This window comes from Pleurodeles waltl, chromosome 1_2 (genome assembly GCF_031143425.1).
Source record: "Pleurodeles waltl isolate 20211129_DDA chromosome 1_2, aPleWal1.hap1.20221129, whole genome shotgun sequence".
Lineage (NCBI taxonomy): Eukaryota > Metazoa > Chordata > Amphibia > Caudata > Salamandridae > Pleurodeles > Pleurodeles waltl.
The window spans coordinates 881940419-881959221 of record NC_090437.1 but is presented as its reverse complement, the minus strand read 5'-3'; the positions used below and the strand labels follow the sequence as shown (position 1 = coordinate 881959221).

General features: G+C 42.1%; 1 protein-coding gene across 1 annotated transcript in view; it reads right to left on the bottom strand.

Moving 5' to 3' along the window:
- Positions 1-18803, bottom strand: part of TRAPPC11 (trafficking protein particle complex subunit 11) — a 550973-nt gene that overhangs the window by 497001 nt on the left and 35169 nt on the right. Inside the window, exons 2-6 of the mRNA XM_069199334.1 lie at positions 18441-18665; positions 16614-16783; positions 12649-12719; positions 5958-6072; positions 5436-5535 (exon numbers count right to left, since the gene is read on the bottom strand). Of these exons, the coding sequence (XP_069055435.1) occupies positions 5436-5535; positions 5958-6072; positions 12649-12719; positions 16614-16783; positions 18441-18644 (660 nt within the window). The 5' untranslated portion in view covers positions 18645-18665. The remainder of the gene's footprint in view (positions 1-5435; positions 5536-5957; positions 6073-12648; positions 12720-16613; positions 16784-18440; positions 18666-18803) is intronic.

Here is an 18803-nt window from a genome sequence, read left to right as displayed (position 1 = left end):
TCAGATTTGGGCACGTTCACCAAAAAGCACAGATTGAACAACAACTGAGTTGTCGACTGCAAGTGATGCCGCAAGAGCTCCGGAGACTTGGCTTTGATCAACCAATCGCCCAGATAAGGAAATACCGCTATCCCCCTTCTGCTGAGCTCTGCTGCAACCACCGCCATCACCTTTGTGAAGACTCGAGGTGCCGAAGTAAGACCAAACGGAAGGACAGCAAACTGATAGTGTTGCGACCCCACCACAAACCGGAGATACCTCCTGTGCGACTTGAGGATCTGGATATGGATGTAAGCATCCTGCAAGTCGAGAGACACCATCCAATCTCCTTCGTTCAACACCAAAAGAACCTGCGAACCAATTCAAAATCCTCAGGTCTAGGATTGCCCTCAACCGACCATCCTTTTTGGGACTCAGGAAGTATCTTGAATAGCAGCCCTGACCCCTCTCCTGCTATGGAACCAACTCCACTGCGCCTTTTGACAAAAGGGTTAGCACTTCCTGTTGTAGTAACAGAAGATGGTCTTCCAAACAGAAGGATGGGCAGGGAGGGATGGCAGGCAGATCCCGAAAGGGAAGAATATAACCTTTCCCCACAATGTCGGTGACCCAAGAGTCTGATGTTATTGACTTCCACATGTGAAGAAAGTGAGACAGTCTTCCCCCTACAGGAGATGTGTGAACAGGGAGTGATAGAGAACTAAGGCTGCTTTCCCTGCTGCACCCCTCCGGAGGAAGAGGAAGAGGCAGAGTGCTGCTGGGTGGCCCCTCTAGTGTGAACCCTACCTCTGCCCCTGAAGGATCTATAAGGGAGAGTTCCTGAAGATTGCTGTCCTGCTGCCTGGAGCCTGCCACAAAAGGAAGAGCCACGCCCAAACCCCCTAAACGTCCTAAATGATCTTAAGGAAGAGGAGGTGGCTGCTTGCAGTCCGAAAGATCTTGCAGTGGCCCTACTTTCCTTAAACCGCCCCAAGGCAGAGTCAGCTTTCGCCCCAAATAGTTTGTCTCCATCAAATGGCAGGTCAAGCAGTGTTGTCTGTACATCAGGAGAGAACCCTGACGATCGTAGCCAGGCATGCCGCCTTATCGCTATGGACGTGCCCATAGCCCTGGCCACTGAGTCTGAGGTGTCTAGTCCAGATTGAATCACCTGGGTCGCCGCAGTGTCCGACAAAAGGTTATGCACCTCTTGAGACAATCCAGGGTGCCCCTTGGGCTCGTCCATAAGAGCATAAATATATCGCCCTAAAATACGAGTAGCATTTGTAAATTTCAGAGCCATGCTACATGAAGAGAACGCCTTCTTAGCCGACTGGTCCATTCTCTTAGACTCCCTATCTGCCGGAACTCCTGGAAAAGATCCCGGAGCAGAGCGAGAGGAACACAAAGCCTGTACAACCAAATCTCCGGAGTCGGGTGCTTGGATAAAAACTCCAGATCACCTGGAGCCACTCGATATCTTCTTGCCACCGACCTGTTCACGGCAGTCGAAGTCAAAGGCTTCTTCCACACTTCCCTAATACGGTCCATAAGCGCCTCATTGAATGGAAGAAGCGGCTCCGCCACAGCTGATGCTGGATTTAACACCTCAGTAAGGATGTTGGTCTTGACATCCGCAGCTGGAAGAGGAAGGTCCAAAAAGTCCACTGCCTTCCGCACCACGGCATAAAAAGAGGCAGCCTCCTCTGTATACTCCCCCGGGGAAGCCATGTCCCACTCTGGGGAAATGTCTAAACCACTTGCCGTGTCCAATCCTTGCAAGTCCCCGGATGGCTCCATAATCTCTCCCTCCTCCAAGTGCTGCTTCTCATACTCCTGCCCCTCTTACAGCCTCAGAGTCAACCTTCTGGAGCGGAGCCTGGATTCGATCCCTGGTGTCGATAAGGTGTCAGCTGATGCCAAAGACACCAAAAGCAATTTTTATGTGGTTCCGTGACCGACTTCCGGCCTCCGCACTCCCTACAGGGTTTAAAACCTGACTTCCTTGGCTGCAACATTGTTACACTGAAGTGAAACTGTAGGTCCCTGGTAGCCTCGAAGAAAAAAACGTTACTTGACGGCACGGAAAAAAGGGAACTGATGTCTGCACGTCGACGAGGACCTCATTGTCTGGATGACGTCATACGGCGTCGCGTGGGAGTCGGGCAATTGTGACGTCATTGTTGACGTGCAGAGCTAGAAGAAAACTTCAGTCGAAAGCTGGCGCGTGTGGAAAATTCTTTAGGTGAGGAATCCACAGGTAGTTGTATCCATCAGAATGTTGTGTGTAGACAAATTCCTTCGTCAGTACAAGAAGGAATCACATACCATAGCTTACCAGTAACTTATGGGATTAATGCAGTCTGTTATTGACACTCCTGTACGATCAAGAGTGCATTCAGTATTTCTATTCTAATTAGGACTTTTGTTTTCTCTTTTGTTCCCAATAGTCAGCATTTGAGCAGCATAGCAAAGGCTAGGAACATAAGATATAGTAGGAGGATTCTTTGAGCCTACACTGACTTTTGGCACAGCATATGCACATCGGAATAACTTAACCTATCTTCTTACACAGGTAGAAAAGGAGTTTATTACTCAAGTAGATGACAAAATAAAAGCAGTGAACGAAAGGATAGATAAGGGTATGGTTAGTAAGAAAGGAACAGTTCACAACACACCTGATGCACAACGACCCTTAGCTTTAGATTGCCAGCATGCAGGAAAGCTTTGAGTGTATATAGGTCGCAATCAAAAGCTGACAATAGGTTTGTAGGAACGAGTGAATGCAGACATTTGTTTTTGTTTAAGAGTGTATGGGATTCTATGTTGAATGGATAAGACCCCACTGTACCTGGTGTTTATTACATCTGGGGCAAGAACGCTTGTTACAAGTTGCTGAAAGGCTGATATGATACATGCTATTTGGAAGTGTTTTTTTCCGAAAATGTATTAAGTGGACAACATTGACAATGCAAAGGGGATTGAGAGACCTAAAATGAGATTTAGAAGAGGAGCAAATGGTTCAGAGATTACAGGAGATATTTTTGGAGCTTTTTTTTTTATTTAATCAGTGGGTGTGATCTTGAATGACAAAGATAAGAAAGTTATTAATGATTAGAGGTCAACTGATTTGGACACAGAAATGGCTGTGGCAAGGTCTAGGATTCTTCAGAATCGCCTTGCATTAGACATTTGTTTAGCAAAGGAAGGCAGAGTCTGAAGAGTTTTAAAATGACAGCACTGCTGCGCTTACATACCCAATAACAGCAGGGAGATAAGGAGACACTTATCTAATTTGACGAGTCTGCAAAATGACTTAAATGCCCTAAAAGAGGCAAATGTTTGGGAGACAACAGGTGAAGGATTCTCCAAGGTAGGATCTTGATTTGGTAACTTGGGAAATGGTTTTGTATGCGGACGGCGATAATCAATTTTCATGCTACTTTTAAGATGAATTACTGACAGAATTGAGGTGTAAGATGGGATGAACTTCATTCCTTGCACCTTTTACCTTTATGAAGTAATAGGAGATTTCTTTGTTTCATTATTGTGTTGCAACATTTCCCATCTCACTGTAATATCTATCGAAGTATCACACTCTCCTTCGATAGCCATTGTAGGAGGTAGGGTCCTGATGCCCAGGAAGGCATTATTGGGAAACACTCTGGAGCTCAGAACCACAGAAAGAAAAGTTTGTAAACTGCAGTTAATATGTCCACCAAATGAGTGTGTTATTTCCACTATGCATCACGAATACTTTGTTAGGCATAGGGTAGTAGGCAGCACATTCCAAAGCTGTTCACATAATTCAGATCTCTACCAAAGGAATATGTTTTATAATTGCTTCATTTCAATCTACGAAGGCTGAATAATAATGTGATGTACAAAGCACTTTCAAAATCTATTCTTTCAAGAACTATCCCCACCTGTCTAACTTTTATTCAAACACTTCCTCACCAGGAGAATTTAAGGCTCACACCTTCATCGATGCAGCCATTTGCACACTCAAATCATGCATGCTAACAGACCATGGGCAGACAGTTTTATCAAGACACAGACAAAACAGAGATCCTCATCTTCAGCAGCAATCCCGCCGCGTGGAACGATTCCTGGTGGCCTACCTCCCTAGGAGCTGCGCCCACACCCACCACCCAAGTACGAAAGCTGGGAATCATCTTGGACTCAGCATTCAGCATGACTCAGCAGGTCAACGCAGTCTCCTCTTCCTGCTACAACACCCTTTGCATGCTCCGCAAGATCTTCAAGTGGATTCCCATTGAAACCAGAAAGACTGTAACCCACGCCCTGGTCAGCAGCCGACTGGACTATGGCAACGCACTCTATGCAGGAACGCCGGCCAAACTACAAACGAAAATGCAACGTATCCAAAACGCCTCCGCCGACTCATCCTCGACGTCCCAGTCGCAACCACATCTCTGCCCACCTCAGACACCTACACTGGCTACCTGTATCGAAGAGGATTACCTTCAAGCTACTCACCCACGCACACAAAGCCCTCCACAACACAGGCCCGGCCTACCTCAACGACAGACTCACCTTCCACACTCCCGTCCGCCAGCTCTGCCCCGCCAGCCTCGCCCTTGCCTACGTCCCCTGCATTCGCCACACCACCGCCTGAGGAAAATCCTTCTCTCACCTCGCCGCCAAGACCTGGAACTCCCTACCGCTCCACTTACGCCAGACCTAGGACCTACTTACTTTCAGGAAATGCCTCAAGACATGGCTATTCGATCAGTAGTTCTCTCCCCTCACCCCCCAGCGCCTTGAGACCCTGACGGGTGAGTAGCGCGCTTTATAAATTACGTGATTGATTGATTGAAGTCACCATCCTGCTGCTAAGGAATCTAACCTCTTGTCCTACCACCTGTTAGGCACTAGCGGACACTGTGGCCTAATGTGGCCAACAGGATGATGAACTTGGGCATCTAATATGCCCGATTAGGACAAATGCCTGTGACCTGGACACAATATGTCCTCCACCATTATTTATGTAAAGAAGGATTCTTGAACGTTCTACATGTACCCACCTTGTACTGTGATTGGATTTTGCATGGAACATATACTTATGTTAGGCGAAGATATTACTCAAGAGACTGAGTCTTGGTAACTGCAGCCTGAATCTAACCAATTAAAAGGAGCTCACAGTCATATTATCGAATGTGTTTCACCATTCGAGTTCCTACCAGCAGGCTCTCTGATCTACCAACTTTCACCATTCTTTTCAATTAGTTTATATTGGTTATAACTGTTGACCAAATACACCTGCTCCAAAGCATACTTTACAGCTTTATTTAATGTCTCTACTATGAACCTCTGCTTTGTGCAGCACTCCACTGCTTTATAGTTGTATTTGTGCTATAGTTTGCATACATCCATAGACAGAATGCTATGAGCCATGTAAGATAACATTAAAAATTAAAAATTAATACTCTTACTTGATGTGTTGTCTTGTTTAAAAATTCTTTATGTGATTTCACTCTCCGGATTTCTGTGTAATAATAAGTTTGTGCATGTTCATAAAATGCATTCTCTAATCTGTGAAAAAGAAAGACAGTGTTTTAATTTTGCACATCTGAAATGCATATTGAGCACTGGCACACAGCTTTAAATATGACCCGTGACATATGTGCAGTAGCTAATAGATTAAGTAGAAACAACCATGCATGTTTTTCTAATAGTTAGTTTGCCCCTCTTCTGGGTTTTGAGTAAAGTTAGTGTTCCCATCAGCATAATATTATATTTAATATTAAAGAACAGTGCTAAAAAAAACTTGACTACAATAAAAGCAGTCAATTTATTAAAAACAAGGACAAAATAGCAGCAGAAGACTATTAAATTTCAAACCCCAGAAGGCTTGGTGAAAATCACAAACTTAAAAGATTGCAAAAGTGGGCATGGACAGTACATGCAACCAGTGAATAGCAAGCAAGTCAAACATTGTTTATGAACATACTTACCTGATAATATAACCAACAAGATGATCCGTATGTGGTAACACAAACAAAGATTTTCCTGACAGGTCACAAGCGCTGCATAATGTTGAAGCTCTTTCTGAAGCAATGACGTCTTCCCCTGATAATGAACAAACAATCAGAAACTAAAAAAACAATGTTTAATATAGCCATGTCAGATCTTTAACTAAACACTTGGGAGAATTAAGTAAGCATATTATGGGTGTATCTGGTAGATATATGTTGAACTATATCAAATGGATGTTTCATACTTCAAAAAATAGTGTGTCACATAAACAGGGTAGATCAAAATGAATTATATTTGAAAACAATGCTACATTTGTCCAGCAAAAGATGGTACATAAAGTGAATAGACAACAACGGAATATACACAAATTATTCTGGATACTAAATGTGTTGCTGAAGCATCAACAATAATTTCAGTAAATTGTAAAGATTAAGGGCCAAATGTATCATGTTATCCAATAGCGGTTACCTAATTGCAAAGTTTTGCGAATCGCAATTAAGTAATCGCTACTGGAATGTATGAAACTCCAGGAATTTCATACTGCGATTCGCAAGGGCTCGCAAATGGACCTACCTCATCAATATTCATTAGGTAGGTCGCAATTTGCGAGCCATTTTGAATGGCTACAATCTCAGGGATGGTGGCCTGCTGGGCTTAGCAGACCACCATGTCTGTGATTGCTTTTCTAAATGCAGCCCGTTTTCCTTAAAGGAAAACAGGATGCGTTTAAAAATGAAAAATTAAAAGTTTTCTTTTCTTTTTTTTAGGATAGGCAGTGGTCTGTGGGACCACTGCCTGCTCCTAAAAAACATTTTTGCATGCATTCACAAAGGGGTAGGGGTCCCCTTGGGACCCCTTCCCCTTTACGAGTGGGTTACCACCTACTTGAAGTAGGTGGTAACTGCGATTGTTTGCGACCGCATTCACAGTGACAAATCCCTTGACACACCCCTTCCTAATGCCGAATCAGTGTGTAGTCGCAAATCCAATTTGCGATTCAGTAACAAATTACTGAATCTCAAATTGGACTTGTTACATACCAAAACGCATTTTTGCGATCGCAAAAGTGTTTGATACATCTGGCCCTAAGAGAATACCCTTCACACAATGTTATGTGTTTCAATTACAAGTCAAACCATTAACATGCATGTTAAGAAACATATATACATATACAGCACAAACCTCGCTCCAAAGCAAAAGTGCACTCTCCAAACAGTGGAAGGTGGAGAGGGACAGTAAATGTGGGTGTAATAACAGGTTGGTGAATTAACCTGTGGGAAATGGAGCTATGGAGTGGCTTAACCCCCTGGGTGCCCTGGACGAGCTGGTCTCGCCTTCGGACACGATTGCCGTGTGCAGCAGATGAAACCAGCTCATCCTGCACCTGGCCCATGAGGGAGCGTGGGACTCCCACCCACACCCCCGTCAGGGATGGAAGGGGAATCACTTCCCCTTTCACCCTGACCAACCCCCCCTGCTCCCCTGTGACGTCTGATGACATCAGCACACAATCACGCACTGACCTCATAAGAGATCAACTCCGATCGAACTGGAAGCGCTGCTTCCAGCGCAATTGGAAGGACCGAGAGGTGGGTGCAGGCAGAGGCATGAAAGGAAAGGCCTTTCCTTTCTAATCATGCCTCTGCGTGCATTTCTGCAGCTGGATCGCGATGCGATCGGGGTGCAGAAATGCCCACTAGACACCAGGGAGTATTTTTATTTATTTACGCATAGCAGGAGCGGCCCAAGGGGGCAACATTTTTTAAGGCCTTTTCTGTCCCCCTGGGGGCAGATCAGCTTACTGTAAATAAGACAATCTGCCCCACGGGGGACAGAAACCATTAGACACCAGGGATTTTTTCTGTCAGTTTCATGCAAGGGGGGCGACCCCTTAGACAAGGGTCACTAACCAGGGGGGCAAATTTATTTTAGGGCATTTCTGCCCCCCTTGGGGGCAGATCGGCCTATTTTAATTAGGCCGATCTGCACCCCTGGGGGGCAGAAACCGCTAAGCACCAGCGATTTTTCTTATTTAAAAAAAAATAAAAATACAGACGGGTAGTGACCCCTTAGGCAAGGGTCGCTCCACTGGGGGGCAATTTTATTTTAGGCAATTACTGCCCACCTTGGAAGGAGGCTAAAAGCACCAAAAAACAGTAAAAATGGGGTATGTCCCAGTAAAATGCCCAAAAAAATTTTTTCTGATTCAAGTCTGCCTGTTCCTGAAAGCAGGGAAGGTGGTGATTTTAGCACCGCAAACCCTTTGTTGATGCCATTTTCAGAGAAAAAAAAACTACAAGCCTTCTTCTGCAGCCCTTTTTTTCACCTTTTATTTTTAAAATAAATTTTCGCTGTATTTTGGCTACTTTCTTGGTCTCTTCCAGGGTAACCCACAAAATCATGTTACCTCTAGAATCCCTAGGATGTTGGAAAATAGGATGCAAATTTGGGGTGGGTAGTTTATGTGGACAAAAAGTTGAGGGCCTAATTGCAAACTGCCCCAAAAAGCCAAAAAATGTCTGGCACCTGAGGGGGAAAGGGCCTGGCAGCAAAGGGGTTAATGAAGTTTAAGAGGCAAGGAGAGCATGATTAGGAGAGCAAGCTCTTTGGGGGAAATCCAGCAAGTAGATAAAGTGGTAAGGTGTTGCTTGAACAAATAGATTTTCTGTTGCGTGTGAAATTGGAGAAGGGCTTTCTCTTGAGGGTCTAGATTCAGTGTTCTGGATTCTTAATGCATAGAAGAATGTTGGATGTAGTGTTCCCAGGTGTTAAAGTAATCCAGAAATGCAGGGAATTTCTAAGAGTCTTCCATTATTTCAACCCCACAGCCACGGATGTGGCAGCAACATTGAAGCCAGCAAAGAATGAATTTCAACATTCTCATACCAATGTATAAATACATAGAATCTAGAATATGGAATGACACAATAAGAACATTCTACATACAGCTCAATTGCTACCAATGTTATACAATACTACATTGGACATCTAATTGTCTCTCTTCTACTGCCTAAGCATCATGACAGCTCAGGCAGAGCACTTATTCTTGCACACCGGGTGAGATGGACCAGGTGTGAACTTCTGTGTAGGGATCATATTTGCAAAGGATATTTGAAGGGGTATGCCTCTGCACAGAAGGTGCTTTTTGGGAAAGTCCAGTGAATCATGGGATTTGGAAATTTGCTTCTGGTGCAAAGAGCTTCACTCACAGAGAAGGGACAGCTGAATGAACGTCCTGAAGTGGAGGTTGGTGCACTAGCAAAAGTCAGCAGACCCGAGACCATTAATTATTTGGGGGTGATACCATCAAAGTTCATCACTGGAGACAGCCTTGTAACTGTTGTTGTTTGCACTTGCATGGAGTATAAAGTGAGTCATTGGGGGATACACCTAAGATATTCAAGCTTGGATCATGGTCAGGCATTCCAATAGAGAATCAATGTTGTGGGCCTATCAGACTTTTTGAAAGTTGTCTTTCACTCACTTTTGGATTTTGACATCCTTGTAAGTAAGAGAATTTCCAATACTTTTATGTACATGTGTAAAGGATTAGTTAATGTCAAAGGAATATCAGCTGCTACTACTTGGGGTGGGGAGGGGTAAATATCTATATTGTTTTGAGGGTGAGAAACCTGCCTCACCCCCCTTTTTATGTAGAGCGCAAGTATACTTATATGGTGGGCTTAAAGGAATTTCATTTGTTGGTTGCAATGTCCTTTAAAAATCCTTGCTCACTAGTGGTCAGTTCTGCCTCTTTATCCCTCCTTTTTCTCTTTCAGAGCAGGGACCAATTACTGTATAATTACACTTTGTCCAGTTTATCTCTTTTGTAGGGGACTTTTCTTTCAGTTTTTGCCTGCTCGTCTTACACTGTGGGTGTGTGTTTCGGAGCGCCAAGCTTCCTCTGACAAGTCTCCCTTCCCCCCTCAGTTCCCCCTGCAAACATAGAACAGCAGCAGAGGGGGGCGTTTCCAGGGACAGCTCACCTTCGTTCCCCTTGTCTTGTTCTTTTGGGTAGTCTTGCATCAGGCCCTATCAAAACGCTTAGGCTTTCCATGTTGGCCTAGACAGTCGCCATCTTGGGATGGATACATTTCCTGCAGTTGTACATCTAGTACGTTATGTCTTTGCTGATGTTAAGAATCGTCTGCAATGCTTTTATTTATTTTTGTACTCTTCAATTTAAAGCATTTATAGAAAGGATGTGTGCTCGACTAAAGTCTGTTTCAGTTGCAGAGATTAAAACGGAGCACACCCAAAAATGGCATCCCTAAATACAGTACTTTGACATGTCCTCGACTGTGTTCTATAGTTGCCCTTCTATGATGTTTCCTTTACGGGTTCTGTTTTCCCACATCTGGTGATGGATATTCAGGCTGGGAGCAAACAGCTGCCAATTTGATGATTACAGTTTCATCTCCGAACCTTTGGAGCATTACAGTGATATTTATTCACGCCTAATGGCATTTGGTGCAGTATCTCCACAAAAACCCGACACAGGAGTGACGCTGTGAGGAGTGACACTGTGAGAAGTCTGCTGTAACAGTCCACCCCGTGTTTATCGCCTTCATGCACTGAAAGGGACACTTCGTTTGGTCATGTAGACACACCAAAAGTGTATTTTGAGCTGGGGAGATTTTCATGTGTGCAGCACCATTAATGCAATTGTAAGAGTCACAAATATGAAGAAAAGCTTCGTAGTAACAGTTAAAGTGCTGCTCTATCAGTTTTATCCAATAAGCTAATTTGCATAAGGATAATGATGCCTTGACATCTAAGCAGTGTAATTAGTGCATATTATATGCTGCTAGTACTATAGGTGTTCTTTAGGAACCCGTCTTTTTGGTGGTGCTAAATCTGAAACTCTGCAAGTGAGAGTGTAGCTGAAAGCATATCTGCCATGCAGTAGCACCCCAGTGATTTCTTGCACACAGGGCTGGTGTCACAGTTATGACATGCAGATCCTTTACTTGACAAAGACGCCAGTTGTGGGGCATAATGGTTCTCAGGGTTTGTCATCATCAGCTTATGAAGTCTGGTATTGCTCGGGTTTCATATGTGAAGTCATTTTCTAGAGTGTTTTTTTCATGTGCTTTTTTTGTGTCTCTCCTTCAAGCTCACGCTCTTGGCAGACGTGGCACTTTAAATTGGCTTGCTTATGTCAAATGTTTTACTTCTCATTTTCAATTTATGTGGCAAGAAAAAGCCCAGTTAGGAATTTACAACCCTAATAGCTCTAACTCGGGCAAATGCTAGATCCATTGCATTGCAAATGCTTGTTTATTTTGCCTAAACCCTTTCCCTAATCCCACTATCCTTAAAATCCCCTCACTTTCCCATACCCTTACCGTTTCCTGATTCCTAAATGCCATTCACTACCCCAACCCTTACCTGTTCTTGAACTCTACAATCCCTTTACTTTACCTAATCCTTACCAAACCTTGAATGCTAAAAACCCTTCCAGCACTCCTGCCCATCGTTAAATCCTACCCTTTACTATCTCCTATCCTTCCCTGAATCCTAAAAAACCCTTACTAACCTTACTTACCTGTAAACTTGCTCTAAATCCCTTACACTTCTTAATTCCCTTTAATTATCTAATTAAAAAATATTGAAAAACGTTTCCTGTGTGGTAAAGTTCCATGTTGTAATGTGACAGAAAATGGCAGGCGTGGTACTTGTGTGGTAACTGTTGCATGATAAGCATAATGTGTGTTAACGCCCACATTGTGAAGGCTGCATACCATGTCAAAGGTTGACTGAGAAGCATTCAGATGTGGAGGAAATCATCTGGGTGAGCTGGGCTCTGTAAGTCAAGGAAGGTGAGAACCACTGCAGTAATGCACCACCTTCTGTAGGTAGTGTGTGGAACAGAGGGCATGGCGGTGAAGTGGGTGAGACAATGGGGAAGGCCAAACAGGACAAGGGAGCATGATGACAATCCACTGTACTGTGGCCTGAAAGGGAATTTTGAATGGTGTCATGGACGACTGAAATATTGACTATGTTGAGCAGGAATGATAATGCTTTCTAGTTTATGTCTTTAGTAGCAGTGCTGAATTTGTATGAGGTGGCTTTCAGCAAGTGGAGGAAACTAAGCCAGTACACCGGTGGAGAAGTTGCTGAAAGCAGTCCATTTAATATGTTTCAGGTCGGGACTAATACTACCGAGTTGTGTGTATGTGAATGGGAGAAGGTGTTGCTTGCCCAACACTATCTTGTAATGTTCACTAGTAAACTTGCATTGGAGTTCACACAGTGTTGAAGAGATCAGAAATGGCAAAACCCTCAATAAAATTCACTTATCACGGATGTCATTCCTTGCGGGGAACCTTGGTGACATCATTGATATCAGATAAGAAGACCCCTGTAAATTAGAATCACTGTGGGGGTAGAACATGTGAAAAGGATGACACTGGTGCATGTGCACAGCTCTAAATAGGATGTGAGGGAGAAATTAAGTGAGGTAGTTGTAGGTGCTGGATGTATGTATATATAAGCCACCTGGAACACCACTAACAGGTGAGCACATTTGTTGCAAAGAGAATGCCTTCCTTCACCCTTGGGATCTTTAAGCACTGGTTCTGAATAAATAAGATTCCTAGAGTATTAGCTAGCAAAGCTTACATTCTGGTACTCAAAGTCCTGTTGAATGGATCAGTGTCATACCTGGGGGCAATGGTGTTTTCTTTTGTATCAATACAACTGCAACCTTTGTATTTCGCCCTTGCAAACTCTGCCTGTAAAACAAATTGTAGACTATTGTTAGTTTGTGAACCCCATAGAGTTTACTGCTGCTGTGAACCCGAAGTAGCATAAATATTCTTTGGGGGTTGTAAAAAGCAGGAGTGACATGCAATGGAGGTAAGGGACAAGCACTGGTAATTCCAATAGGTACTGGTTAAAACTCAAAGTGCCTCTTCAGTCACTGATTAATTTAGGCACTCAAGTCATCATACATGCACTCTGTAACTAATCCTTGCACTCATACATTCACTTACACACTGACTCATACTTGCACTCATACAAGTTACCTATCCACGTTAAAACAGGCACACAAATTAAATAAGCATATGGAAGATTAAGTAAATGAATACAAGTAGAAAAAAATAAAACATCGCACAACTAAACGTGGTGGGCATATGCATTCAATACAAAAATAAAATTACACCCAACAGTAGGGGGACATCTTTCAATATTTTATACATAGTGTAGAGTTGTTTTCAAGTTCCCACATAGCTACCAGTTTAGAAGCAAAATATTTGCCATCTTGGAGCAGTAAAAACAACGGTAAACTATGCACAGAACCATTCCAATAAGGTCATTCAGTAAACATCACAGACAGCAGTCACCTCCCAATGTTAGAATATGTAATGTATCACTGATGTATTGTTCCAATGTGGCCAACATGATGCTTCTAAACAGCGTTCCCATCTTCAATAGTAAAAAACATAATATACTGTGGGCACTAGTATTCCAAGATGGCTGCCAAATGAAGAAATACTGGCCACACAAGATGCAGCACCACATAGATGAAAAGAGCGGCAAATAAGCGGCCTGACAGGGCTGCCTTCAGAGCTACAGAATGATGCTAAAAAAAATAATTAGCAAAACAAAACAGGGAGAAGGAGGAAATAAATGAAAAGGAACTCTAAAAGGAAAGAAAAAACAGAAAATTAAAACACCGGCTACCACCATTGCAGACGATGAATCACACTCATTTTCAAGTAAATATGTACATGTGATCAGACAAAATGGCGTTACCCAAAAAACAACAGAGCCACTGGAAGAAATGGGCTAAGCCATCGCTCCATGTAGTAAGCTGCCATGGAGAGAAGCTGAATGAAAATGACACTCAAATAGACAGAAGAAGGATAGACTCAAAGACCTTCCATATATGTATATGCTTATAGAGATTTTTTTTATTATTATTATTACAATAGTGAAACAGGGAACTAAATCTGTCAGGCCTTCCAAAAGTCTAGCAAGAACTATCACCGTGCAAATAACCCCACAGGGCTTGTTAAGAGAATTAATCAACAACAAAATCCTTACTTGCTACAGTAATCTGCGAGTTTAGTTTCCATGTAATGTCTGTCTACACGTATTAGAAAAGTGTAATATCAAGTCACCCCTAAAGGTCTATTACCGGTACGTGATTTTCATACCCTACTGCCTTGGTTGCAATAAACAGATCAAACCTCTGGCATCTGACTTACCCTTTCATAATGAACTAATCATGTTAACCCACCTCCCTTACCATCAGCTCATCGCCATAACCAAATCTGGCCTATTATATTGAGCATACACCCTTCTAAAAGGAAATCATGAAGCATACAGCCATACAAATAAAAATGTGTACAAAATAAGAGTTTACAAAACATTATACGGACCTGCAAAAGAAAACCTAACAAGGACTTTCACAGTTCAGATATTACACCACCAGGGTTTTGTAAGAGGTAATCAATAGTAGACCCCCTTAACTACTACAGCAAACTGAGAACATATGTAATGTAATACCTACCTAAAGGTTTTAAAATAGTGTAATAATAACTCATCCTTTATTAAAACACTTTCACAATAAAATAAAATAACAAAATCTGAAAACTCAGGCCTACTGCTTTTGTCATAACTTTTCACCATAAGCAGATTAGACCTATGGCATACGCTGTGCCGTTATCATTGACTTGCGACCATACCAACTTAGGCATACTGAATTCTGCATAAGGTTTTCTACATGACAACCCCTCAGACATACAGTAAGAAAATGACAAATATTCACAGTAATTGAGAAAAACATTTTTCATTCTCTTCTAACGGGGAATAAAGGATTGCCAAATTGAGGGGGAAATTAGAGGGGAAAAAATCAAAACCCTTGCCTACTACAGTCTATGAGAATCCATGTAACGCAATACCTGCCTACAGGGTTCAGCACGTTTAAAACATAATCCACTCTTTAATGCCTACTGGCTTTAACATACGATTTTCACATTAAATAGGTCTGCCCTACAGTGCTTGTTGTAAAAGTTCACAATTAAATTATTAGACCTGTGGCCTCTGACATACCTTTTCCAAGGAATCAATCAGGCCAATGGCCCTTCTCACTGGCTTGTCACCAGAACAAACTCAAGCCTAAGGTATTCCACATAAGCTTTCCCAGCATGCAACTATCTGTATAGAGCCCTAAAATTACAAATACGAATGAATAAAAGTATAGTTGGTAAAAAGGGTGTAACAAGGATTCAAAGAGTGCAATCTCCTACCTCAGTGGTTGGGTAATCAACAAGGAAAGCTATGTCTACAACAATGATATGTATACCATGAAAACCCTGTTTGCTCTAACATATGGTTTTCATAATAAAGAAGTCAGACCTACCGTCTTTGTCATTATTTTTCATAATAAACAGATCAGGAAAACATCCTTGAGTAATGCTGTGTTAAGCATAAACTTCTCATATGGCAGAAAATGCAATCCAAGCACTCTTTATAAGCAGAAGCACACACATTCAGCCCAATCAAACCTGTACTCTAAGCAATCAACATTTGCGTGGAGCTAAAGCCTCTGCCATAGTACACCGGTAGAGAAGTTGCTGAAAGCAGTCCATTTAGTATGTTTCAGGTCCGGACTGATAATACTAAGTTGTGTGTATGTTACTGGGAGAAGGTGTTGCTTGCCCAACACTATCTTATAATGTTCAATAGTAAACTTGCATTGGAGTTCACACAGTGTTGAAGAGATCAGAAATGGCAAAGCCCTAAATAAAATTCCTTTATAAAATTACAGATGTGTACAAAGTTGCAGTAGCCAAACCAATTCATCTTTCCTAAAACGGCACAAGAAGGATTCTTAAAATGGAAATCTTCTATCCAAGAGTTTGTCACACGAGTAACCAATACCATTCCCTACTCGGGTAATCTTTGAGATTCCCTGCAGGAAAATAGCCGTCAACAAGCTTTTAACACAGTGTAATGACAACCCATCCCTAAAGGCCAATTGGATTTTAGAAATGTTTTTCACAATAATTAAGTCAGACCTACTGCCTTTGTCACCACTTCTCATAATAAACTGTTCATAGCCTTGATAAATAGCTTGTCACCATAACAAACTCAGTCCTGCTGTGCTGAGTAAAAGTTTTCCGATAGAGAAAAAAAGCAAGTGCTCTTTCAGTAGAAGCTCACAACACACACACACACACACACACAACCAAAATCTGTATTCAAGGCAATCAACATTTTGGCAGAACCAACGCCCCTTTCTCAACAGTGCTTCTTAAAGCTCATTTTCTGTTGATTACATAATGTAGGCGACAGTTGTGCTGGTAAGCAGCCCTAAAAATGCAATTTATGTCTCCATGTACTAAGGGTAATCCTATATTCCTACGTAAATCAATTAAGGAAACAACTCTAAATGACTGGTTGAGTGCATCCTGGGTGATAAAATCATGCAGATTGTTGGAAATTACTCCTGCTTTTGGATTTTGCACTTTTAACTAATCAGAAAATTGTTATAATTGTCAGATGCCGAGGCAAAGGTTTTAGATTAATGGTCAGTCTGGTATGGGCAGAGAAGAGAATGCAACGCTCTTTTAACAGGGTCTACTTGTAGCAATACAATGCAAAACCGACCACTGCACCTGACAATCTCCACTCTTGTTGCACATTCTAACTGTTTTTCCTTCCACTGTTGTTCGTCCCAGTCCAGCTCGTAAAACACCACAACTAGAGCAGGCACAAGGTTCAGGTGTTTATTCATCCATCCCGTCTTCAGGATGCCTTTGGGAATGTACCATTCGTACGACGTTCTCTGCAAAGAAAGCCCCAGAGGTAAAACAAAAGAAGAAATAATCCAGTCAAAAAATAGCACTCCCCCTCAATCATTTTCAACACAATCATCCATTATACTTGACTTCGTGAAGAACATAAAAATCCCTTTCTCCGCTTATAGCAGAACCACACATATTGTGCATGAGTCTTTATCACATGCGCTATATTTTTCCATCGCAACATATATGAGAGAAAGTGCTGCAAAGGAATTTCAACAGCATCTTTGAAAAAGCTCCTTTATTCTTATGCACTGTCTCTAACTGATAAATATTACTAAATGTTGTCACAAGGTATTAAAAAGTATGATTAATTATCAAACAACAATGTGATGAATTGTATGGTCTATAATTCAATGTACCAAGATAGGTTACTAGAGAAGGAGAGGACAGAGGGTTCAGGGTGATATGAACGGCTATGAACGAGGTTAAAGTTACCAACTTAACACCAAGTCAACAGCTGTAGCAGAAAAAAAGTACATTCTGGCAACAACCTAAAAGTGGAACATTGTTTGCTGTTTAATGTTGCACGTGGATTTAAGCACTGGTATTTGGCACCCATAACTGTAATTTCACTCTAACAAAAGGCTGTGAGTTATTGCCAAAGAAGTTAAATACATAATAACACTAATAAGAAGGCTTCTCTCGTGGGGAAGCGTTTAGAAATTCATTAAAAATAGATACACTCTCACAGGACTCACATGAAAGAAACACAGTAGTAAGGGATTCGTATCCAGCAATATTCATTCAAGCATTGCTATGATCTATGTGCATACCAGGGGGAATCGTTTCAAAAGGTTGTCCTTGTTTATAATGTTTGTCAGTTGCTATATTACAGCAAGCTATATATTTTTGTTTTCTTGACCCAACCAGTGCTTTCAAATATGCTTGAACCCACGTGTGCATCCAACAGCCAGATCTACAGCCTAAGATGACATATTCTTAAAACTCGGAATAGGTAATATCAATCCACAAGGTAACATCCACAATGGGCCTGTACTTTGTTTTATTATAAACATCTATATTTGTCTATATGCACAAGTCATTCATCAGTCAGTGTGTGTTTTAGGAGAAGGGCTATTTGGCTACCGATTAGTGTAGGGCTGTGTAAGGCGGCAGGGGAATTTGTCATAGACCACACAATCTGCATGTGGGAAAGAGAGAGAGCAAGAAGGGGAGCACAAGAGAGAGAGACAAAGAGCAAGAGAGAGAGAGAGAGAGAGAGAGAGAGGAGAGAGAGAGGAGAAAAAAGAGCAAGAAAGAGAAAGAGGAGAAAAGGAGATAGAGAGTGAGCGAAAGAGAGAGAGAGCAGGAGAAAGAAAAGCAGAAAGAGAAAGAGTCAGTCATTCCGTGGTAAGGGACAAAATGTGACAAATTCACCAAAGGGATAAACTAATCAACCCACCTAGGCAAATAAGACAGTGTTTGTGTGATCAGTTTCATGCTTTCCCCCACCTTGCGCATAAGTGTACACAGTGTGGGGGTCTAATTAGTAACAGACGCCTCGTGATACACATCCTTCACATTTGCGTAGCAAGATAGTGTTATTTGTTGGTAGTGTATGGAAGTGATGAAAGTCTTATTGAAAGATGCAGTTGAAGAGCTTATGAACTAGTGAGAGATTGAAAAACATACTTTTACCTTCTGTCTGCATTTTGGAAATTCATGGTCGCCAGGTAGAACTTTGAAGGAAATTGGCACCCGGTCTGCTCTTCGGTTGGCACAGAAAGCATCCCATATTGCACGATGGATGGCATTATACGTTATGTCCAAGCCTGTGAGCGTTACAAAGGCCATAGGCCGGCAGCAAAGTTCCACAGGAAAATCCCATTGTGTTGGACTCATCTTCAATATTTTAAAACCAATCTGAAATAATAATGGTACATACACATTTTAAACTACAGAAATCGATTTCTAAATCTGTGTTTTACTCCCAGCAACAGTCACAAAAAGCCACAAAGAAATGGAACAGACTAGTCGACTTACTCTCCCCCATCTGCAATC